The sequence below is a fragment of the Engystomops pustulosus genome, chromosome 7 (genome assembly GCF_040894005.1).
Source record: "Engystomops pustulosus chromosome 7, aEngPut4.maternal, whole genome shotgun sequence".
NCBI classification, from domain to species: domain Eukaryota; kingdom Metazoa; phylum Chordata; class Amphibia; order Anura; family Leptodactylidae; genus Engystomops; species Engystomops pustulosus.
In genome coordinates this window covers 52,102,282-52,128,843 of record NC_092417.1, presented here as the reverse complement: position 1 = coordinate 52,128,843, position 26,562 = coordinate 52,102,282, and the positions used below count along the sequence as shown (strand labels likewise).

Here is a 26,562-nt window from a genome sequence, read left to right as displayed (position 1 = left end):
TTTGGGGGCACTAGGGGCATCTCTGGGGGTCATTTACTAAGGGCCTGATTCGCGTTTTCCCAACGTGTTACCCGAATATTTACGATTTGCACCGATTTCCCCTGAATTGCCCTGGGATTTTGGCGCACACGATTGGATTTTGCCGCATCGGCGCTGGCATGCACGCGACGGAAATTGGGGGGGGGGGGGGGGGCGTGGCCGAACGAAAACCCGACGGATTCGGAAAAACCGCCACATTTAAAAAAAAAATAATAATAATTTGTGGCTCGGCACGCGCTTACCTTCCCTCAGCCCGGCTCAGTGTACTCCAGTGCGTTCCGGTGCTCTTCAGCGCAGCAGCACCACCTGGTGGACGTCGGAGGAACTGCCTTATTAAATCCCGGCCGGACCCGAATCCACCGCAGAGAACGCGCCGCTGGATCGCGAATGGACAGGGTAAGTAAATCTGCCCCATTGTGTCTGCTGTATACTGCTATTACAGCAATGTCTACCATTTGCAGGCACTGTGACTAGATTGCCTACTGCGTAGGGGCACCATTACTAGATTCGCTTCTGGCGGACCAAGATGAGGCTGGAAGATGTAGAAATGGCAGCCAGGTAGAAAAAGATGAGGATGATGAGAGGTCATCAGATTTACAGAGCTCACAATTCTGCACTCAATACTTTTTTTTTCTTACACTGAGCATGGTTCTACTTTTATGTAATTAGCTGGGTTCCAGTTGTAAATATGGCTGAACTTTGCTTTAGTGCTGTATTCAGTATTAGGCTTGGTTTTGCGGCTGTAACTTGCTTATTGGGCTGTTTTTAATGGTATGATCTTGGCTCTGATGATGTATTTAACATGTTTTAGTGTGTTGTATGTCTTCTATTTTCTGGATCTATGCAGTTGATACAACATTTTTTGGGTTGGTAACAGGGCCATCTGTCTATATATGAGTTAATATGTTAATGAAATTTTCTATACAAAAGGTTGTTTTAAATCGTATATTAATATAAAGTGTCTTTTAAATATTGGAATAGTTGATTATTGTAAATCCCACCCCTGAGTAAATGTCAACCTGTAAATTCACAACAAAAACTATTATTAAACTTAACATTAAAATTGTTTTGAACCTCTGAACCAACTTATATTAGTATGAAATAAAATCCAGATAAGGGGTGTTTACTTGGAGGTCTCGTGAATTTTGCTACGATAATTAAGAGACTCCTTTTAATGACATAAGCAGCAATGAATATGCAAGGCATATCTCTGGCACCTTGTGCTAACAAGACTCGAAAAAATATACCTCTCCTCAGGAGAATCCACGTGAAACGTCCTCTCTATAACTGTGGTCCACTGAAGGCATCGGATGATGAATGTGTTTGGTTTTGGTCGTTCTGTCTTCATCAGTTGACATTCTATCACATGAGAGAAGAGGGAAAGTAGAAAAAAATGGTTCCTAGCTTCGTCAAACAATCATTTGTCTTGATTATAGCTGGCAAACACACAGGAGTAATCAGCTGCAAAATCGCACCCTTGAAAGACAAGCCACTTACTGCTTACAGTGTGCCGATTAGAGAAAACTAGAAGTTGTACATTTACAAAAGAAAAAATGCACATTTTTATGGGCAAATATATATTATATTTTTTTTAATCAACATATATCATATATTTTCTGAAATACCAAACAGGTGATACAAGTTATCAACAGCCAATTTAGGTAAAGATTGTATGAACCATGCCCCCCTTCAGACCTAGTTTATATAAAAAAAAAGTCTCAGAAAGGCCACAAAAAAAAAAAATTCCGGAAGAAATGAGAGATGAAATAAAACAATATCTTTTTGAAACTGAGTACATTTGATGGTGAGCTTTCTAGAGATCTCATCATGCCTCACAGGTTTTTAGTCTGTTTCTTACTATCATATTGTAAATAAGATGTCTGTGTATTTATCATATTAAAGTTTTTTTTTTATATCCTTTGCTGATTACTATGACTAGTGTGCATAAATTGTAAATTTTCAGTTTCATGCATAACATCAAGTCTGACAAAGAGAACTAGTATTCTCAAAAGCTCACTATTATACTCATTTAGCCTCAAAAAGGTCTTGTCTGTCCTCTCTATGGCTAACATGGTACATGCTGGTCTACACTGAAAAATCCTGGTAGATTTGGTACATTTGTCAAGTATGGTAATAAAATGGTATTCAGTTGCGCTGTACTTTCAGGCATTAAAGATCCAATAAAAAGGCAAGCTTATCATCTGCTAGGGGGATTAGAGAGAATATGACTGCAGGATCAGACTACATATGGTTTGTTTGTTGTCTGTCACCAGGGAAACACACAGGTAAGAAAAGGAACTGAAGACTGAAAAGACTTTTAAGCATTGATGGTCTATCAGTTAATATCTGACCAGTAGGAAACCAACAGTTGATTCATGAGATCACTCCCCTTGCTCAGCATCTAAATACCTTGACTGCTTTTAAATTTGGCCCAGAACAAGGGCCTAAGAACATTAAAATAATTAAATTAAAATGTTTGCGGTATTGTTAGCATTACATGTGTAGCTGTGCTGCAGACAGCGGTTATTCTTAGGTCCACATGGACGATGCCTTAGCTCATCTTTAGATAAAAGACATTGGGGCAGATTTATCAAGCTGTCTGAAAGTCAGAATATTCCTAGTTGCCCATGGCAACCAATCACAGCTCAGCTTTCATTTTACCACTGCTCAGCTTTCATTTTACCACTGCTCATGAATATTTTAAAGGGGAGCTGTGATTGGTTGCCAAGGGCAACTGGAAATATTGTGACTTTCAGACAGCTCGATAAATCTGCCCCAATGACCCTTTGCATTGGCCAAACCTATCAATTTAATAAAGACTGAATATTGGGCCATTTCCTGGTGGAAGAGGTCTCTTCAATACATAAACCGCTCCGGTAGACGTGCTGCTGGGACATTCCCAGTGCACAAGTGTATTGGGGCCTACACTACCCAATGCACAGAGTAAGATAGACCGCTATCTAACAGAGGGACTTGCTTCCACCCCAGATGACAGGTCTGCCCTAGAAGAGGAGAGGTTCCAAGACTCGCTCTTCAACTTCATAGCTGCTGCCCCTATCCTGTATTAACCGGTGTATTTATTAATAAAAACTGTAAAAATAATAGTCTAATATTTCAGATTATTTCAAATTATGGAGGTTAAAAAGTCACAGCAATAGGGAGAGAACATTTTTCATCTCGACTAAACAGCTAAAAACTGTCACAAAAATATGCAAATTGTTTATTAACGAGTCCTAAACTTCGCAATTAATCAGCTCAGGCGTCTGCAGGGGGTACCTTGCTTCGTCACATAATGCGTACTGTTATCATATTAAATTATTTTATTTTCCCCTTATGATCATCATTTTCTAAACAGAGCTTTATGGCGTGCGAACGCTAAAAACAAACCAAGTTTAATTAACTTGCTGGGAAAGCGTCATTAATTACAAGTCAAGTTAATTAAAACAAACCAGGGTAGCCGATTACAGAGAAATAAACAACTTATTTTTGTTTATTATTTAGCCCAATATGCTGTATTATGAAAATAAACTAAATCCATTTTTAAACGTAAAGCCAGAGGTCATATCACACATATCATGGCAAGATGGTTGAATCTTATGAATGCAACTTAAAAGAAATCTAGCATTTTTTTATGCATTGTGAGCCAAACATACCTTTAAAGTGCTGTAGCTACACTGATGCAGAAATATATCTTGTTTAATCCCTGACCCAAGTGGTTTTACTGAAAATACCATTATAAAATTCAGGACCTTTGAAAAGTTGGGTGCCCTAATTTCCGTATATGAACACATTGAGGCAGATTTACTTACCCGGTCCTGTTGCGATCCAGCAGCGCGTTCTCCGTCGAGGATTCAAGTCTTCCGGCGATTCACTAAAGTCGTGCAATGTCTTCCAGGAGTCGCTGCTGCGCTGAAGTCCGTCGGAGTTCACCATCCGTTGCTGGGTGCAGGTAAGTGCGTGTCAAGCGTCACTTTTTTTTTTTTAATACGGTGGTTTTTCCGACGGCCACGCCCCCAACTTCCATCGCATGCATACCGGCGCCGATTCGCCACAATCCAATCGCAAAAAAAACGGGGCAATTCAGAGAAAAATCGGCGCAAAACAGTAATATTCAGGTAACCCGAGGGAAAAAAAAGTGATTCAGGTCCTTAGTAAATGACCCCCATTACCTCCACATACATAGGAGCTGCGTTAACTTTCCAGACATGAATAATCATCCTGAGTTGGATGACTCGTACACAACAGCTAGGGAATGGTGCAGCGATTATTCAGGGACAACACAATGATGACGTATTCTCTGCTTATGCTGGTTAGAACAAGGCTGAAGCAGTGCATAATTAGGGCGAAGAGTGTGCCGGGGCAGCCACAGGAGCACAAAAGACTCATTATCATAATTTTATAGTTGTGTTTTCAGCAAAACCACTCAGTTCAGGGATTAAATGGGGTTTTCCCATGAAAGAAAATTCTCAGATTTCAATCCCCTAGTGATGTTTCATCATTTATACTTTTACAATTTACTCAGTTTTATTGTCGTCTTAGTGATGGTCAGTGCAAAATTCCAGACACTTCATGATCCCTGTAATGCTGTGAGATACAGTGTGCTGAAAATGTGCCTAGATTATCAGGGTACAAGGTTTATATACACTTTCTTTTTCTATGTGTCAGATACTAGTACAATGTTCAGAAGGTAAATGAGAGACAAGACAGATCAGAGATGATGAGATCCATGAGTTGTCTATTGCACACAATGACGCAGTCAGTTCACCAACATCTCTGCTATTCCACAACACACTAGATCTGCTGTGCCTCCCCAGATAAAGAACTTATCTGTCTGTAGCTTTACACTGTTCACACTGCTGCTGGCAGGAACTCAGTGTCTGTGAGAACTCTGTCCTGGACTGCAGGGGGGCAGGGCTAGAGCGCAGAGAAAGAAAAACTCAGTTCCCCGGCTGTCACACAGATATCCAAGATGGCTTCACTGACATGTACACTGACGTAATGAGCAGGCATATGTCAATCACAATGGAGAGGAGGAGGGGCGAGCCCTCCCCACTACATAGCAATGCATTAGCTATGGTCCGTAAAACGGACCATGTACAGAGCGATACGGTGCCGCACCGTATTGCTCCATGTGGCCATTGCCGATCTATGGGGGACGTATGTACACCTGCAAGCTTGCAGACGTACATACGTTCCCTTACGGTCGTGTGCATGGGGCCTTAGTCAGAAATTACAGGGTTGTGTACAGCAGGACTGATAGAGACAGGTTGGACTTTTATCTGTGAAATGCTGTATTTTTGTTAAATAGATGTGTTTTTTTTGCTATTCCAAGTATATTTAAGAAACTTGTCTTCATGGGAACAGCTCTTTAAACAAGATATGTTTCTGCATCAGTGAAGCTACAGCATTCTCAATGTATGTTTGGTTCATTATGCACAAAAACAAATGGTAGATTTCCTTTAAATATGACCATGAACAAGCTATAATGGAAATGAAATAATAGCAACCAAAGTACAGTTAATTCACTATGATTTTGTGAAAGGCCATAAGAATGTGCACCGTTTATTGCCACTCCTTTCAAATAGAGGGAACTGAGAAATGAGACAATGTGAAAAAATGGTCCAGCGCTTGTGTTTGGAAAAAATATGTTTCTGCTTTTTATTTAATATCCATGGAAAGGTATTGACATCACAAAAACCCTAGCATTGCGTCCAAGGAATGGACTACAGTGTCCAGCCTACGCGGTTCGAGCGTATGTACACGCTCTTTGTCAAGGCTTACCAGAGAGCTATTTTCCTTCCATTTCCACACTATATACAATTGACTTTCAGGAACTGAGAAATCCCTTTATAATAATGGTTGGCATTCCTAGCAGTCAAATACCTATGATCAGACCAATATCCTTATCTTGTCAACAGGGAATAGGTTTCCTTTGTCGGGCAACTCTCAGGTTTACACAAATGAAAAAAAATCTACCATCAAAAACAAGCATGATCAACCAGGGGCTCCTATTCATAGTTTCAGGCGGAATTCTTATATTGATTATCCATGGGCTACTTCCTTCTAAAATCAACTTGAAAATAATTATGCTAATAAGCCAGAATGCTTCTGGGGGGTGTTACCAGAGGCCCTCTGTGCTTTAGCTTCACGGGTGTTTAAACAGACTTCCTGCTCCTTCAACACTCATCTGTCCCTCTGCCTGATAAGATGTTACAGTGTAACAACCGGTGAAGCACGGAGGGGCTCTGGTAATGCCCCTAGAGTCCTACTGGATTATTATCATAATTTTAAAAGTCGATATTATTAGAAAGGAGGCCATGGATAAATATACCATAGTCAAAGTGCCTGGATGATCATCTTTAAGAGTCCATAAAATCCTACAAAGCCATTATATTATGGGTATAGCAGTATAGGGAGTCATTAAGGATGCCCCAATCCTAACTGTGGATATTTAAAAATCTAAAATTAATCCCCACCTTTCTAAAGGTCTTGAAACCAAATATAGTTAAAGGGATTGGCCACTTTTCCTCGTGATTTACCAATATACACACCTAGAGGATAATGAAAAACTAAAATTATGATACAGACCCTCTGCATAAAAGCCAAAAAGAAGAGGGGGGAAAAAAAAAAAAAAAAGAAGGGATGTATGGGATGAATTAGGTCATACTTTCAAGAGTGCTAAGAAATGTTCAGACCATAAACAAAAGTAGGAAGCTTAGCTGTGGATGTGGAGAAGAAAGAATAGGAGGAAAGCCAGAGGAAGGAGGTGATATCTACACCAAAATCCTTAACCCATTGCACAACCTACAATCCTTCTACATTGATATGTTACACATCTTCAGGACTTACAGATGTGTCAGTGGCGATTTGGTATTGGAATGAAATAAATGGCACATTTACTTACTGGCTACGGAGAAATTGTTCAAAGGGGTTTCTAACTGGTCGACATCTTGAGGGCGTTCCTTATAACCAATAAAAGTACCGTCAGTCTTGAGGAGAAAGTAACGGGGCCGCCAGGTCTTTATGTACTCACCTAAAAAAAAAAACACATTGGTGGTCAAGGGTGTATCAACACTAAGAACCTTATAAACATTGCAGCTTTCATCTAGCAGGTTACCACATGGTCTCTAACAGATCTTCGAGCAAGGGATGGAAATGCTCCGAAAAAGATCTGTGGGCAGAACTGATAACCAAATTAACAGAAAATACTAAAAAACTGGTTGTCCAATAACATCCTCCTTGTTATGGGGCAATAGCTTAGGCCAGTGCATAGTTGTGCCAACTCCGTTATACCAAACTATGAAGAGGCGACATGCCCCACACACACACACACACACACAAGAACTCGGGTGAGCGATTCGGGTTTACTGGTAACACCTGAAGCATCCTAGGGATAATAACCATTGTTAGAAGAACAAACATTCTCATTACTTTTAGTAGTCTCCAACACACAGCTCCTCCAAAACAGAGCAAACAGAAAGTTTTAGATCTGCTACTGCCTAAAAGCAACCAGTTAAAAACATCTCTAAAAATATCTAAAAAAGAAGACAACTGCATACTCCTTGTTATTCCTTGTTATTGTTATTCTGCATCTTTGGAAGTGAATACTCTTGTCCATAGTGCAGCTAGGGATTCTCACAGGCTACACTTTAAAGTAAATTAAGGCAATGAATTGTTGCTGAAAGATCTGGTTGGATAGGATGCAGCACTCGTCCAGCGATTGCTTCAGAGAACAATACAGTGGTTTGATATTACCTCCAAATTTCTTTAGTTTGTGAAAATCAAAGCCTTTTTTTGTTGGATTTGAGATCCAGAACCATGTGGATTGAGTACATGAGAAGAAGGTTCTGAGAAATACTATGCCTAGAGTAGACCAAATCAACACACATTAAAAGGATGGGGGAATGGTTGGGGGGTGGCAGGACATATAATTCCGATTGTTGACACACTATACTCAACACAGGTCCATGGCTATGGAACCTTACCTCACCCTCACTCTATGGAGCAACCATAGGGATTGGCTGCTAATCAAATTTCCAACATTTTAAAGGTACAACACAATACTTGAGACAAATGGTAATAAACATAGGGTTAAGAGCAAACTTCGTATGCTCATGCCCGAAATCATACCTAAAGTCATACCTCCAACAACCCGACCTCATTATTCTCTCCTTTGAGTACAAATTTTTTTTAACATGCATCCATTTTAACCCTTGTTTAATCTGACTGGATCCCAGCTACTCCGTTATAGCTCTGCAAAAGGACAGTACAAACTAAATGTCAGCGGTCCATTGGCGATTCAGAGTTTTTATAAATTACAGATCCCTTTTATTTGTTGTAAGAGAAGGAAATGGCCAATAGCCACGGGATGCCATTTAAAAACAATGTCATGGCATTTCAAAAGAATGGTATCCTTGTTGCTTACCCTCTGCCTGTACTATTGAACTTTTCTAACTTTGAGCTGGAATTTAGGCTGTGGAAGGAATACGGTTCGGTTCACAATAGTTCATAGAATTCTTTAAAAAATGCAAAGAAATTGTATACATTTTTTTAAAGATGGAATTGAATAAACAGCTATTCCTAAATGATTTCCCACTCTCAGTATTCTTAGGGGTCCATCTTATAAGTAGTAGATCCTGTGAATAAAGATAAGCCATGGTTTTAGTTCGGGTTCAGCCACGTGACCCAAATGTATTGACGGATTGGTGGCCATTACTACTACCGTAGCCATTACCATAATTGACCAGGGGGACATCCCCTGAACCTGAATGCCGAACCCAAACTCAAACTATGCATCCGTTCATCTCCCCCTGTGAGCAAAGAACTGGTTCCAAAAGTCTTCTGATGAACCTTTGCAAGACTATTACAAGAGAGCCTGGAACAACCAGTTGTTCTATTACTCTGATAGGCAAGATAAAACCTACATGTGGAATCCTAATTCTTCCTTTTTACAAGGGAACCTTGCAATCCAGAGGTTCACAGAGTTTTTAGACTTCCTTTAGGTCCTTGAGCCTAAATCTGCTACTCTATCCAAACCAAAATTCTGCTCCATAGGGCATCTTGCTGTGAGCAGCAGACTGCACGGCCGGTGATTTAGAGCACACAGAGATGACAGTAGGGTGGCACAATAAAGGAAGTCAAACGGCTTCATATATAGAGATAAATAATACAGTGTATGTTTTGCAACATCTGATCCTTAAATGCACAGCAAATGTACGATTCCGAGCAGATGTCCAATGTATTATTTCTGCCATTGTCATTTTTCACTGTGACACATGGAGAACTTTTTCCATTTACATTTTGCAATGCAAGTACTTTATACAACTAAAAGAAATTGACTAATCTGTGAAACAGATTTAATAAGCAAGCAAGAGTGGTCCGTCAGAATATTCTCAAAGGAAGAAAAATTAAAACCATTAAAGATGTTGTCTTTTCAAAGTAACTTTACAGCTCAACTTTTTGATTTTAGTAGAACTTTTACGTGTAGATTTTATGTGCCGTACATTGCAGATTTCTAAAAAAATGCTTTTAAAATTTAAATAAAAAAATTATATGTACACATTATCTCACGGTGGCACTTTAGTTTTTTCTTGTTCTGGTTGTTTTTTTCTGCATTTAATCACTTGTCTGTGACTTAAGGGCCCTATTCATAAAAAAAAAAAAAAATCTAAAGGCTTAGGCAAGAAAGGCCTTCACAATAGACACGACACAGATTACAGAGATGAAAACGTCTCAGAACAATCCAGTCTTTGTTGCGCTCGATCCTTTTTTTTTTTTTGCTTTCTTCAGTTATCTTTAAGTATCCTTCCTGCCGGAGTATCAAATTTATACTTTTGTTTTAGCTTCTCTTCCGAAGTTACATTTTTATATGTCTACAGATACAAATGGAAAAAAAATAAAATAAATACGGATAAGATTTATAAAAGTTTAATTTAATTTATAAAACGCTAATAATTGGGCATAAACAGATGAAAATGTGTCTTTCCTTCATTACAAATAAATTGTACACACACACACGTACATATACAGGCTGTCCCCTACTTAAGAACACCTGACTTACAGATGACCGCTAATGACAAACGGACCTCTGGATGTTGGTAATTTACTGTACTTTAGTCTTAAGCTTCAATAAACAGAGAGATTTATTGTTAAACCTGGTTCTTGGGACAACCCAACATTTTTAATATTCAATTGTCAGAGAGCCAAAAAAATTTGTCTGGGGTTACAATTCTAAAATATACAGATCCGACTCGCATACAAATTCAACTTAAGTACAAACCTACAAAACATATCTTGTACGTAACCTGGGGACTGCCTGTATAATTACAGGCAGTCCCCGGGTTACATACAAGATAGGGTCTCTAGGTTTGTTCTTAAGTCGAGTTTGTATGCAAGTCAGAACTGTATATTTTATCATTGTAATCCCAGACAGAACTTTTTTGGTCTCTGTGACAATTGGATTTTAAAAATGTTGGGTTGTCATAAGAATCAATATTAACACTAAAGCTTCATTACAGACACCTGTGATAACTGTTACAGCTGATCATTGTAGCCTAGGACTAAAGTACAATAAATCACCAATATCCAGAGGTCCGTTTGTAACTAGGGGTCGTATGTAAGTCGAGTGTTCTTAAGTAGGGGACCGCCAGTATATATATAATTTTTAACATATACATAAAAGGTCTCCAATTTTGTCCATAAACCCAGCAAAAAAAAAAAAAAAAAGTATCTTCTAGGAATTAGATTTCATCACTTTATGAGGGAGTTATACAAGGACATTTAAACCCTTGAACAACGTGCGGAGCAATACTTGCTGTATACAAAACAAACCCTTTGATTGTCTGTCACGTGCATGGGCTGAACTAATGTACCTTTGTTTTTTCATGGTATGAGTCTTGAGAGAGACACTGCTGCCCTCTTGGCATATAAAAAGTTAATCCTACTGAGAATTTAACAAGAATGCATTTTTCCCCCCAACAATGCCTTCCTGAATTGGAGCTGTCTGGCCCTGATAGAGTACCTAACATAAGAAACAGCTGCCACTCCCTGGGAAGCTCACTGAGTAAGTGGAGTATAACGAGCAACGAGCACCCGCGAAACAAAAGAATATCCATCTTTATTTACCAACTGCTACTTGCTTGTTGCTGTACCAAGTCATTTAAGAAAATCAGCACAACCTTAATATTCGAACAGTTGGAAGAAAAGCAAAAATAAGTAGCGGAAATTACAGTGGACTCAGTGATATTATCAGTTATTTGGAGATGAATATTTTTTTGCATTTGAAACTTTATTTATTAGAAATATTTTTGTTACATTTTAATCTCTCAATATTTTTTTTCTTTTAAATTCAAAAAAGCCCACTTGTTACCAAGGGACTCGCCAGCTGGGTAGCACCCGACTCGCTAATAGAAACAGAATAGGTTTATTATCCATTATCACAGTATGTGGTGGTCTCGTCCCTTAAATATGATTCATAAATAATTTACTGTAGATTAGAGGAAAACTATTGTAGATATAGTTTAACTATATCTATCCACATTTCACCCTAACATTTCACCCTTCAACCCAAATCTGTTGCTTTAAAAAAAAAAAAAATAATAATCTTCTTACCAAGTTTGTTTACACTTTAGATTCAAAACTTTTTGAACATTTTGCATAGTCAAATCATTTGCTGAATGGGAGCAATAGTTAAAATGATGAATGAGTTTAGTTTCAAAAGAGATGCTCATATTTCTTGATTCGATAAAGTATTTTCTCACTTTCTTTAGAGACAGAAGAAAAATTGGAAATCCAGTTGCCAGTCGCATTATGGACAGCTTGGGAAAAAAAAGTTATGCAAATGCCATTCCCAATATGCACACCAAGAGACAAGGACCTCTGCCTTGTTTGTCTATTCACAGTGGTGCAGAAGGGGGCCAGTTCTTTGTTAATTTTTTTTTCTTCTGGACACTCTCTGGATGTGTTCTCAGCCTTTGCCTCCAGCATACAGCTGCGGACGCTCTGGCTGTGCCCTGAATCTCAATGAGACGGCTTAGACTGCAGTCAAGGGTGCTTCCCAATGGGGAGGTCAAGCCTGAGTCAGCAGACTGTCTGCACCAGACTGGCGCTTTACAGCTTATCCCGGCTCTCTGCCTTTCACGGACCATATAAGGCAGTCCACTGTCACAACAAGCTAATTCAGTGCTAGGCAAATCCGCTCTCTTGCTTTATTCTCACTCATTTTCCATGCAGCTGGATAGTGGTACATTACGTCTCGGGCCCCTGCAGCAGCATGCGTGACAATGATTGACACTGCTGGCAACAGGTTAAGAAGAAATGCTTCTGCCTGAAGTACTGCCCTGTCTATTCTGCACTTGCACCGTTTCTCACGCTCAGACAAAGCTACAATATCCGGCACCTGCTTAATTATCATATCTTCTGAACAGGTTCCCCCTGCCCCCCTTTCTTAACAAGACTGATGTTCAATGTACAGAGCCTAATTTGTAAAGATACGGAGGTGGAAAAAAAATACACTTGCAAACGTTTGCCAAACAAAAATAGTAGAAAACATCTGGAAGCTAAATAGAGAAAAATTTAATTAAAAAAAAAAACACAAACACATCCTACTTTTGTCTGCTATGCAAAAATCTAACCAAAAACGTCAAGCCAAATGCATTTTTATTTTATTTTTTTTAATTAAGTTTAAAAAAATTGGAGACATAAAAAGACAGATCAATCATGGATCAATGACATTTGAATAAGGCCCAAGAAGTGTTGCGAATTTTGACTTTGATATATTCTTGTGACAGCCAAGTAAGTACATTTTTAAATCTTTGCCTCGTTTTATACCAAGCCAGCCATGCCATCACACTGAACGGCATGTAAGGTTCTATTCTAGTCAAGAATATGTACCTCTAGTAGAAAATAGTTCTGTAACATGGCACTGCATGGCACCATAAATCAACACTTTGTGCTTATGGCCCTTTAGTATGGTTCCATAGAAACATAGTGCCCCATACACATGGCAAAGTATGAGAAGGTTAAATATCTAAATAAAACTTTTTCCACAATAGTCGCTTGACCACTATTCCCTTAAAATGTAGGCTGAATGATGGCTCTAGCAGTTCTGGAGTCCTGAATTCTATGATGGCCAACATATGCATGAAATTTGGAATTGCTCTTTGCGTGAGCTAACTCCAAGGCTTGGATTTCATTCCTCAAAAACTTACTATCAACTTAATCTGGAACACTGATTGGGTCTCGGAGTTGGGACAGGGGCTGTGCAAATTTCTACAAAATAAGAAATTATTGAACAATACAGAGATTTCACTGAGAGCAAAACAGAACCACGAAAAGCCACAAATATGATGTACTCTGTGCCTAACAATCATTAGAACAGTACATAAAAAAAAAAAAAACACACACACACACAAAAGATAGAAGAATGGAACCTGCTTATAACCATTTTTACAAGAATCATATATACAGTAGAAGGAATGGAATAACAATAGTGATGTAGGGCAGTATTTTTTTATTTTATTTTTTTATCTCCAGTCTTGTTCCACCCCTAAAAGTCAAGATCTGAGGAGATGCAACTGAAAGTACATTAGCAGTTATTAATGCGCTGACCAAATTAATTGGGCGCAATTTATCAATACTGATAAAAATATATCAGGATTAAACTTCTGTGCGCTAGATTGATTATTTGTGACAGAGCAGAGAGGTTCGAGAGTTATTTTGTGATTTCTGGATTATGTAGTTTGTTCTCACCAACATTTGAATTCCCAATTCACAGAACAATTTTAAGCCATGCCCCAAAATGGGATAAGATGCCCACTTTGATGTAAATGTATTAAGCATCGTCCAGTTGGCAGCCTGTTAGGTTGGACAGTTGGAAAGCTTGGGTATGCTTTATTTGCTTTCACAATGATCTTGGTGTAGGGAGGGGTGTTGGGGTGGTAATGTATAGATTGCTTAAATTCTAAAAGGAGGCGACAAGGATCTCCGAGACCTCTCTTTACATATAGGACACCCATGGACCAAAGCTTCAACCTACAACATGGTGTTTCCTTCAAGGTGCAGAAGGAGGAGCACTCATGCCCAGGACCTATTATACCATTATAAGAATGGGGAATTTTAAACTTTTTATACTAGAAACTAAGAGCTTTACGTTCAAGTTGAAAACCTTTTTGGATAAGTTGGCTTTTGGGGGATAGTTTAATAGCTTTTTGCAGAAGTATCGATGAATTGAGTCTAGGGCATGATTATATAAATAGCGTATTTAAGACAATGCAAAAAAAAAAAAAAAAAAAAAATGTTTTACTGTAGGGTAATGCAGCATCCCACTGCTGCTGGGTCTTCTATCACATCAGTGACAGCGAGAAAGTCTGTCTTAATGAAATGCAGACAGCATGAGAAACCCAAATCAGAGGACCACTCTAACAAAAGAGTTGTCCCCGAAAACATTCATTTTTTATGGTTCTCCCCCTCATTAGGTTAAATAGATTCAGACCTTTTTTGACTCTGTTCAGGTCCTTTGTTCATGGTCGATGCTCTAGCTCTGCACCAGTGTTTAAGATTTGGGCAAAGGAAGGGAGGGGTGACAAAAGCCACACAAAAAAAAAAAAGTGTGAGAATTAATTGTGTAGGAGAGAAATAATCATACATACAATATATTAAACATGCCAGCAGCAAGGGAAGCCGCCACTTTATACTGCTGGGAGGTCCTGCAATGCAGCTGTGACAAACAGACTGGAGTCAGCACTCCTCGTACATAAAAAGTGCAGAGGATGCGGATGGGAACTGTTGAATCTCGAGCACATCAATAAGCTGCAGTAGTTTGTGTGTGCGATAAGATACTGATAAACAGGGTGGGAATACATGGACTGCAGCACTACCTCCAAAAAAACACCTTCTCCTACCATATTACCTGAAGCCTTAAAGGGTCCTTCTGCCCAAATGTATTATTTACATTGAACTACCTGCACTTGGGCCATTAAAGTAGAAGCTAAATCAGTTTAAGAACTTCACCCACATTAAACTGTATAAATGTAACTCTTGCCCGTCCACAAAAACTCTGGCGATGCCATACCCACATGCACATGATCTCCACCATCAGACACCAGTCCATCAGTTATTTGCAAGTTGCAGCATTAAAATATATTACAATTTTGCCTTCCAAAAAGGTGACAGTAAACTTTTAAAGAGAACCTTTCACCAAATTTCTGCATAATTTGATCCCTCCCCCCACTGCTGTCGGCACATGTGTAACATTTTGTCCCTGGCTACCACTTTTCCTGAATGATCAATTTCATTATGTCTGGATCTTTCCAACTCTCTGACAGACCGCTGAATAAATATTGATACGGATTGCGGTCTTGCAAATACAGATTTCTTAGGTGAGAGTTTGAAGTTATACATAACCCGTGTTCGTATGAGAAAGGGTGTACACGAAGTGCAAGTCCAAATTTGCAAACCTCTTACAGATTTCAGTGCTAGCTGCTACATGCCACCAATGTTACTGTTGGTGGATGTGGTCAGAATATAGAAAGGCCTTGCCAACACCGCAGAAGACACGTCCCCAAGAATCAAATGCACAAGTAGGTGACCGTGTCGGTCTTCTTAACAACTGGGGCAGCCATCAAATCTCTACAAATTGGACAAGAAATTTCTATACATAGACACACACTACCTACATGACATCAGAGATGGAACCTTCGTGACCTTCATGAAGATGGGTGGCATCAGGTGGAATCTTTCTGTTCATCCTTTTTGACCATGTGGAATTAGAGGGATGTGAGGAATGCAGACACATGTTGGTAACTGGACACAGCGAATATCCTTGTATCTTAGCAGCCACACAACTGATACAAAGAACACAGATGCAGCCATGAAGTCACTCAGCTTTGTTCCCTCCACTGGAATTTTTTTTTTTTTAATTAAACTTCCAGCAAAACAATCAGATTATACAATAGTATAGTGAAAGATATTATGACCCCAATCACATCCAGAGGTACTGGTTATCTAATTGGAGGGGGGGGGGGGTGTTCTTGCTAACAAAATAAGCAAGGGGTGGGATGGCAAGGCCTGGCATGCCCTGTGAGTTCTGCAAGTAAAGCCATGATCCTTTACCAAAAGAGAGCTACAATTGGACAGGTCCACCAAGTATGATTTGCAGTACCCACCCTCATCACAGCCTCAGAAGCATATTGTAGAGATCAAAGGATCAAATACATGTACCTTAGAAGGAACCATACAAGTCCTTTGGAGCACTTTAAAAGGGAATGTTATTTTTAGTTGGTGACATGTTCCAATAGCTTGGGCTGTGCTGATTTTGGCAGAATTCTGAATAATTTCAAAAGTTTAATTCACATTACCTGGCTCCCTGCCAGAAGTGTATGGCGAGTCCCAGGGGGAAGCAGCTCCAGCCTGTGTCAGTCTTCTCTCCTCCAAAATTATGCACCTCCCTTTCCCTCCCCATTTCCTCTCACGTGCATCGAGCAGGCAAGGAAGGAGGGGGATGGTGTAGAGTAGAGGAAGAATGTATGAGGAGACACAGGCACACACAGGCTGCAGCTGTTCTCTCCCCCGGGACATACCACACGCTAGGGAGCCAGGTAAAAATTACATTCCTGGTAACCAATTAACTTTAGGACCTGTTTCAATAACAGTAACTTGCCTACTGCCTCTACTAAGGCTATCACAACCATCTATACATTCATCAGGTCAAAAGGAGATTCCCTCCCATTTAACATAAAGGGGAATTTCATACAATATTGATAGCATAGTGATCTCAGTAGGGCATAAATAGCTACAGATTCCTCAAGCCAAATTTATATTTAGAACCGTTTTTAGTATAATCTATGTTATTCTAGGATATTTGTAGGACAGATTAGTTTATTTTCCCACGACTGTCATCACTTCTCACAACTTGACAGGCGGATACTTATATAGGGGCTATATTGATGGATACAGATTTCATGGTCCTTTGTCTGTCTAATGTGCTTTTACAAATGTCCCATCTTGCTTAGTTCTGTACTATGGCTTGCTTTTAAAACACTTATAAAACTACAACGATATCTTCTTATGAACTGGATTTAGGATTTATCACTTCTTGGATCACTATGAAGAGAACACCAAAAGTAAAATTGTAAATGCACAATTGTTGACCACTGGCCATGTATGGTAATGCAATCCAATCTTCGGGCTCTTTAAGATGGACGTGTTAGTTTCAAATCTATGTCCAGTCCAAGTATTATATCAGTATCAGTCCAAGTATTACATCCCCAACCAGTTATTTTCTTGTTCACTTCTACGTGGAATCGAATGAAAAAAAAAAACAAAAAAAAACTTGATGGCCCACACACGGATGACCTCTATTTGAATATAGAAAATAATGGGTCACTCTGTCATCTGTGAAAAATCACTGAAAGGAAATAAAACGGCATAAAACGGCTAATCTGAATAAGCCCTCATTGAATGCGATGCAGCTGCAATGTCAAACATACGATTAAAGTTTTAATCTGATGCAACTCCTTTTAAGGGCTTTTTTAGTATACAGTAGCAGGAATTTAGTGTACCTGAATAATTATTATAATTAGAGATGAGCGAGCACTAAAATGCTCGGGTGCTCGTTATTCGAGACGAACTTTTCCAGATGCTCGAGTGCTCGTCTCGAATAACGAGCCCCATTGACATCAATGGGAGACCCGAGCATTTTTTTAATAAAACTGAACAGTAAAAGAACAGTGCAAAAAAAAAAAAAATTCCAGATGTTTGCAGATGTTTTACTTGTAAGAACACATTGAAATAACACTATTCTTCACTTTCCAGGTGTTCGCGCGTGTCTCCCGCTAGGTTCGGAGATGTTCAGAACATCTGGAATGTGAAGAATAGTGTTCTTTCAATGTGTTCTGCACTTAAATGGTCCTGTGTTCACTGTTTTTAATGTTTTAATTCTATTCTTCACATTGCAGGTGTGCGCGCGTGTCTCCCGACAGGTTCGGAGATACCCGCGCACAGCTGCAAAGTGAAGAATAGTGTTATTTCAATGTGTTCTTACAAGTAAAACATCTGCAAACATGTGTAATATTTTTTTTTTACAATAAAAATACTTTTATTCAATTTATTTTATTAATTTACTGCTCGATCTCGAGTCGGCGAGATACTCGTCCGAGTAACGAGCCGGTCCGAGTATGCTAATACTCGACCGAGCAGTATACTCGGACGAGTATACTCGCTCATCTCTAATTATAATATATATTTTATTAGGATGCCTAAACATGAGACCCCCCCAACTTAACAAAAAGTTATTTGCCAATGCCATGTCCCCTGCTGCTCCATTCCAGATGTTGCCCGAGTCCAAGCGCCCCCATGTACGGTTATAAAATGAATACCATACTTTAATTCCCATTTAAAACTTCTAAGATTTTCCCCCAAAATATTTTAGGACTTGAATATACCGACCTTGCAGCAAGCAGTGACCCAGCTGACAACAGCACTGGACATTACAAAGGCAATCACAAAGCCTCTATTCCTGAGCTAGCATCTGGCTGACCCCAGAGGTTGTTTTGGCATCTTCTGGCTCATAAAAGGAGGTCACAAGAACCAAATCTAGATAAATTTAATCTGTGTGTGGTTCATTATCATCTACCAGAGAATTCCTAAAAAGACAACAGCTGGGCTCATATATGAAGTGGTCAAGTAAGAGAAGCCAAGCCACAATATTCCAGGGTCCAAATTGTCATTTTTGCAATAGCTCAAGCACAAACACAATGGAAACAATACAGGCAACACCTGCTCTGGCTCTACTGCCCAGGTTCAGTGGCTGTAGCAAATACTCCATTCCAAAAGACATGGGGCACATTTACTAAGGCTTTACCCCGCTTTGTTCGGACTGTGCCCTATTTTCAATGGGAAAAAAGGCTTGCACAAGTATATTAGGTAGTGCGTGCAGCTGTGCTGCCTTCCATGCAACACAATTTAGGGGTGTGTCGTAGGACAATCAAACTGATTTGGACTGAGTGCAGAATTTAACTTTCAAATTCTGTTGCAAGCCCTAACATTGTTGCAAGTCCTAACATTCACCACTAAAAAGATGGGGAACTTTGTCAGACCGGAGCAGGGAAGCAACACATTCATGATATCGGGGGTACGATCTTATTGAATAGCGGCACAATTCACTGGAGTCGGACAATGCACTCTCTGTGAACTCCAGGGACGTAGTAAGTAAATGTTCCCCACTGTGTCACCTACCATTACAGAAACTTATAATCATATAAAATGACAAAAAAAAAGTCATTTGGGGATTGCCTAAAGTAAACAAGGTCTAAAAGTTAACAATATTTTCCCTAATTATCATGTACACAATAATGGAGTCTACCCAAAGTGTAGTCATATGATATTCCCCATAGCTACCTGTGAATTCATGAAAAAGTTCAAACTGCCATCTGTAGCCAGAAGGTTGTCAGATTTAGGTGTTAAGTACGGTATATTTATTATGGCCCTAATCGGAAGATGAGATTGTTGAGAAAATGGAGAGGCAAGTTGGAAAGCTTATAATGTGCCCTATGCGGTGTTGGTTTAACTTGTGAAGCTATATTGAAAGCCAATAGGATCCTCCCCACCCCAGAGACATTGTTGGTATATTGCTCGGATATGCAGTCAAATTCCAACCTGTTAACTGTCATAGAGTGAAGGAGAAAGAGGGCGTCTCTAAATACATGGAGTGCAATTTATTAGCAGGAAGCTGTTATACTATCAATAATATTTCTCTGACATTGATATTTCACAATTACTAAAAAGCAACTGGAATATTTGCATATTTACAATTTACATTTATTTATAGTCTGTACTGCATGTTTAATGCTCGTATTCAAATGAGATTTCTTCCCGTTGTTCGGGCATGGTTTTCCATGGACAATAAAATGTCTGGGTGTTACCAATAGAGTGGTTATGTATGCATGGGAAAATCAGAGTGAGCTCATCCCCACTGGATAAATCCAGAGCACTGAAACAAGTTCACAGGGGTTAAACAATGCATGGTGTCTCTCGGAAGAAAAATGCACAGTGGGAGAGGGGGGGGGGGCAAAGGAAAAAAATTTAATGAAAAAAATGTAAGGATTTAAAACTTTTCTATTAAGTAGAAAATAATCTCAAAATAATGTTTCAATGTTTTCTAAATGAAACATTTTCCCAGGAAAATGAAGAAAAAAAAAATTGGACAAAAATACTTACCGTAACTCAATTTAAAAACATGAAATTAAAAATCATTTGTAAAATACTTGTAACTGTTCTGCGAGTAAATGTCTCAAAATGGATCATTTAGAAATAAAAATGCAAGCCCGCTGCAGTTTGTGGTTTAAAGATCATTCAAGGACAAGCGATGCACAACGGGTATTATTTTTTTTCCATCCATTAAATTAGAAGAGAAGCCTTTGAGACAAGGGACTGCGCTCCCTTTAAGAGCCCCCAAAAATCTTTTATTCCCAAAGCTGGATAAAAGAATCAGTGTTAAACTAGTGGCAAGGAGCCAAGATCTTTGCCAAACTTCCCAGTTGCAAAACAAGCTGTTTCTGCACACCAAAGTAACCACACAGCAGGCCTGCCGAGCCCGAAGACAGCTGACAGAGATGGCTGTTTCTGTCCCTCTATTGTACTCTCATCCATCCAAACCCCAACATCTGCTCCACTACAATTTACTTTTTACACAACATTTAGCAAAACTGTGCCTCTCAAAGAGACATCATTAAAGAACTATCAACAAATAAATCGCAAAAAAAGCCCCGCATGACAATTGGAAAACTAAAATGTAGTTTGTCTTGCATATGTTGAGCCTTAGTTGAGACGAATGTGACAGTCGCGACAATAACACATTGCAAAGTACTTCTCCTTTAATAGCAGCGAAGCTGAGACACCATCAAACTTGCTACTCAAAAACGCAACCATAACCGTAAAAATGACGATTGTGATGACATTGACGTTTACTTGAGAGAGAGAAAGCAGATGTTTTACATGTGCTGTGTATGTATTATGAGCGGCTATATCCAGAGAATTATAATATTCAATGGAAAAACTAAAATCTTCGGAGGAGATGAAGATTTTGGCTGGATTTTGTGCATTGTAATGGAAATCTATTTAGTGTTATTGCTGCATGGCTGGTGCACTTAAAGGGAACACGGCATTCAAAAGGGAACGCTGACAGCTGCGCGCCATAAAATCTGGCATTTACATAGTTCTGCTTAGCATCATTTTTAACAATGAAATCATTTAATAAATTCTGTAAAAAATAAAGCTTTGAGGACAATGAAGTTTTGGCAGACAAATTTAACAAATTAACTTTTTTCTCCCAAAATTATCTACTTGCATAAAAAGTTAGAGCGGATGTGACTGGTCTATTCAGATACAACTAATGTTCATTGTAAAAAGTGGAAATCTCTAAATAGTCATAGACATATCTGAATTAAAAAATGCAACAAATGCATCCAACTATAACAATAATAATATGATGGCAGTGGAGTCACCATCATCGAAACCTGTGACTCTAGCATACTCTAGCATGCCCCGTTCACATCCAAGAATGGGAGTGAACGGGGCAAAATTCAGTATGTTCCAATCTGCAGAATAGGGCCTTTAGGCCACTTTCACACAGGTAGTATTTCATCAGTATTTTGCATCAGTATTTGCAAGCCAAAACCAGAAGTGGTCAGATCTGAATTTCTTCCCCCGTTTTGGGACCATTCCTGGTTTAGGCTTACAAATACTGACTGTGTGAAATAGGCCTGTCTTGAATAGGCCAAAACTCTTTAAAATGTATGAATTCTGAGTTTCACCAAGAAATGAAAAAAAGTCTTTTATCAGGCCCTTACATAATAAATTAATTCCTTTATTTATATGGCGCACACAGATTACGCAGCACTACACAGAGCTTGCCAAATCAGTCCCTGTCCCCAATGGGGCTCACAATCTAATCAAAGTACCAGTATGTTTTGGAGTGTTGGAGGAAACTGGAGGACAAATCATTTTATATACAGTATGCCTGCAAATGTAGGATGACATGGTATAAGGTATTGCCTGGAACTCCTACAATAGAGTTATATTGGTTAATGGTGTATACACATGTGGGGGGAGATTTATATCAATCGCCGGCGTATGATAGTGGCCACACCACCCCCTCCAACTCTGTGTCCCACAAACTATAGCAAGAGGCAAGTTTGCAGGTCTTTCAAAATCACACAGGGACGGGAACGCCGTACGCCTAACCTATCTACACACATGCCGTAGTCGCCGTTAAAATTGAAATTTTTTGCAATGCGTAGGGATTTGTGATCACTTCACTACTTCTACACTAGAAAACTGACACATAAGTGATAACTCTCCCCGTCATCTCTTATAGGTCATTCTGCTTGGTTTACACAGCTTTAGATGGCATAAAACATTACAGCTACTTAGACTTCCCCTTGTGGGTAACAAACAACAGCAATGCTGGGAAATGTCTTATCTGCCAAACAAACTTCTAGATTTCCCCTTTTATCCACAACTCGAACTTTAATATATAACCCAAGCCATTGAATTATAAACTAGTGCCCTCTACTTAATATCTTATATACCCAATAATGTAAGAATGTTCTATGAGAAAGCCGACTACTGAAGAAAATTACTTCTAGTGTGTGATGACACATGATCAATGTGCGCCACTTTATAGCCAACACAACCAGGTTATCCTTTTTGTATGGAAATCTTTTTTTTTTTTTTTTTTTTTTTTTTTAAGAAACCCTCCAAACCAGGAATTCCCACTTACGTGTGAACATCACCCTTAGGCAGAGTCCAAAAAGTACACAAGAACATCAGAATTTCCATGTAGCAAATCCAAAGATTTAAGAAATGCTCCACAACCTACCAGTATGTTTTGGAGTGTGGGAGGAAACAAACACGGAGAGAACATACACACTCTTTGCCACAGACCTTAATGGCCAAATGGTTATTGTACAAAACTTGTACAAGTATTTTTGCTGCATATCTACCGCACATCAGTAATAAGTCATGACCATATTCCTGGGATATAAACTTGTGACTGTGCTATTCCTGTTCCTTTTCCATTCATATTTCTATACAAGGATAGGGATATGAATAAAAACAGGTCCTGACAACTAAAGCAATTGTAAAAGAAGAAAGTGACAACTTGACTGGATTAGAAGTTTTATTGTTTGCCTTGATGGACACTAATGCAACCCAAAAAGGGACAATTTGGGACTGTCAACCAACCTGACGTCCTTATGGACTGGTGGTTTAGTGTCACCCTACATGAGCTCTTGCTGCGGCCATTTTAAAAGAGAGACAAACACTTACCTGAAGAGGAGTTCAATGACCCTTCTCTAGTTCTCAGGTTCAATGAAGCCGACATAGTACTCCCTGCCTTCAGTGCACATCTACTAGCCGGGTTACATTATATCGGCTTCATTGGAATACTGCACATGCATTTTTTAATTGCAGTCCCAGACAGAGCGATTTTGGACATCCACTCTTTGGGCGTTTTGCATCTTATTTGTGCCTTTTTTGTGTAGACTGTTAAAAGTTAGAGAATTTTTTTCTGTCTCAGTTCTGCTCCATCTATCTCAGCCGGGCAGATGTGCTTCTTTGATTTCTGTCTTTTTTGTTACTTTTTGATCAGAGGACTTCGCCTAATGCCTAAATGCCATGTTTTTCCAGGTTAGTAATATTAATATAACCCAGCCCCTCATAGATCAGGGGATCTCAGCAGCTGATAAATAGAGACTGTAACAGGACTCAAACAGATCTTTTCTGCGTGTAGTGGTCAGACCAGGTTACTGCAGATCGATCCCCATTCATTTGACCATCGGTGGTTCAGACAATTGCTGAATTGTGTGAATTTCACTCTATTTAGGGGAGATTTATTAGAAGTGTCAGAGCAGAACTGTTCTAGTTGCTCATGGCAACCAATGAGAGCATAATTTTTATTTTCCCGCAGCTGTTTATAAAATTAAAGCTGAGCTCCGATTGGTTGCCATGGGCTACTGGAACGGTTTTACGTCAGACAATTCTGATGAAAGATGATTGCTTTCAGAAAAGAAACCGTGCCCCCCCATTGGTTGTGCAATTCAGTACAACTGAAATTAATGGCGTAGTAATACCGCATACAACCTGTGACCATGGTGGCACTATTTTCCAAACCTGTGTAACCCCCTTAGAATGACACATTGAGAAGGGAAACCTGAAAAACCAGTCACTTAAACCAGCCTCAAAGTGGGAAGAAAACCTTACTCTGTTAAGTCCATGCCAAGACTGATTTCCTGCAGGGACGGTGGAATAGAGAACATTGGCTGCAGTAACTCGATCACCAAAAGGAAGTTCTGTTGATTTAACAGCAGTTCCAGATTCAATCAAACCATCAGCATTCACAATAATGATTCTGAGCATCGACACAATGCAGCAGCCCGCAACAGTTCACTCTGTGCCTGCCAAAATGGGTTTGTTCTGTACAAAATACTCATTACCTTGAGGGCGATCACATTTCATTAAAGAGGAACTATAGTCAGGATTAAATATTCATGTAGAAGAAAATGCATGGACTACTGAGCCTTGACGCTCTAAATAAAACCTTCGAAAAGTCTCAAATGAAATTTTTTTTTATAAATCTAGCAAGTCTGAAGTTATTAGTGGGTGACCGAGTCATTCTAGTGCTATGGCAAGCTATGAAAAATGTTTTTAAGGGGTGAGAAACCTAACTACTTATGCCACACCGTTCACCTGTGTGTAGGGTATATTATACAGTGAAAAAAATTGAGTAACCTTGAAATTTTTTTAAGGGGGGGGGGGGCGAGCAATAAAAACTTTTTTTTAGTTTCTGGTTTACAAAGCTGGAGTGAAGTTCACATACAGCCATTAGGATTCTCCTGTAGTACTCTTCCACTATAAGCGGATTTCCCTCAGGAGCGTAGTTACATGTTCTCCTGGTAATTTGACATGGGTACAGGACCACTGCAGTCATGTGATCCAATGAGACTATACTTAACGAGTATCCGGGAAAACAGAAACCAGACTGATACAAACTGGCCATGAAAAATTGAAGAAATAATCGAGGTTCTGCTTGTTTGTGTGCTGGCATCCTAAGGGGTCAACCGCCACTTAAAATTTTGCACATTTTTGCTACATATTTTCAAGAGGGTTCTTTTTTTGTAGCAATTCACCAAGAATTATGGTAAGAATTTTACTATTCTCGCCTTGTAAAAAAATGTTTTATTTCATTTGCATTTATGATTTAAATGTTATTGAGGTAATATTGAAGAAGGGCTGGTACCCTACTTGTGCAACGACTATTTCTAAATTCCCCATATTGGAGTGATGTGGGAATATTTTATTAAGGCAGGTCATAACTGAAGACAATTTTATGAGGATATCATTTCAGGAGAAGATCACTCACTATTTAAGACAGCCACTGACTGATGCTTGGAACAACTGGTCCATAAAACATAGTCGTAGGATGTATTCAGTGTCAGGGGGTATAGTTATCTTTATACTGCAACCACTTGGAAAAAAACAAACAATAAAAACACAAAAACAGCAGGCAGACTGTAGGCTTTGGTGGGTGGCACATAAATGTGTAAAATGCACAGGTGTGGGTGGTCTCTGTAGTGGGTGAATGCAACAACTGGTGCCGTGTTGCTCAATAGGTCAAAATCTGGATATTCAATTTCTAAAGTCCTTTATCATAGTTTACACATTCCAATAAAACAGAATTTTATTAGATTTTTAAGTGGTCTGCTTCCATTTAGAACAGCCATATCAATCCAGATAAACTGTAAAAACATCTTGTCACATACTAGAACATTCGTATTTCAGAGCACAGTTATTAATTTTAAGAAAAGCCAAGTCTTATAAATTTGATATTGATTTGTATTAGAACATAAAAAAAAAAAAAAAAAAAAAAAAAAAGACAACCTTCTAAAGAAACAAATACTCAAAACAGAAAAGAAGACAAATATTTTAACACTTAATAAACAAATATATAAAATAGTTGGACACCATAGGGAGGGGGGGCGCATGCGGGTGTATTAAACCCTGCAGAAGAATTGGAAGGCAAAATTTTGCTTAATCTTGGCATAATGGTCTGACAGGTGGCACATGAACTTTGTCTGCTTTTTGGTGATCTTACGTTTAAGCAGCCATGATAACAGTTCTGAGCTCCCGCTTTCTCCACAGACTGCATGAAGAGAAAAGGGAAATTTCCCTTTGGCAGCCGCTATCAGACAAAGAGTTAAATCGGCAGTACCCGGCAACTTATAACCAGACGTGGCGAGAAAATACATCCAAGGAAAAAGAGCTACATATTTAACGGCTGTTAGTCGCAATTACCGTCAGAGTTCTCCAATTAGCTGGTTGGGTGTGGAGGAGGCGGTGCCACGCCGTGCAGTACTCATGGCCTATAGGCTGCGCCCACTCAGGCAGCGAGACCTGGTGTAGAAGTGTTGTTGTTGTGCAGTGCTATTCTATCCTCCTGATAAATTCACCGCGAGTCGGGGTAGCATC

At 39.2% G+C, this 26,562-nt stretch overlaps 1 protein-coding gene across 4 annotated transcripts in view; it reads right to left on the bottom strand.

Annotated features, from left to right (window-relative positions):
- Window positions 1-26,562, bottom strand: part of LOC140069790 (RAC-alpha serine/threonine-protein kinase) — an 85,860-nt gene that overhangs the window by 33,732 nt on the left and 25,566 nt on the right. For 2 of the 4 annotated variants that reach the window (XM_072115892.1, XM_072115891.1), the window contains exons 3-4: window positions 6,944-7,072; window positions 1,287-1,398 (exon numbers count right to left, since the gene is read on the bottom strand). In XM_072115892.1, the coding sequence (XP_071971993.1) occupies window positions 1,287-1,398; window positions 6,944-7,072 (241 nt within the window). The remainder of the gene's footprint in view (window positions 1-1,286; window positions 1,399-6,943; window positions 7,073-26,562) is intronic. The other 2 variants (XM_072115895.1, XM_072115894.1) reach the window with 2 other exon arrangements.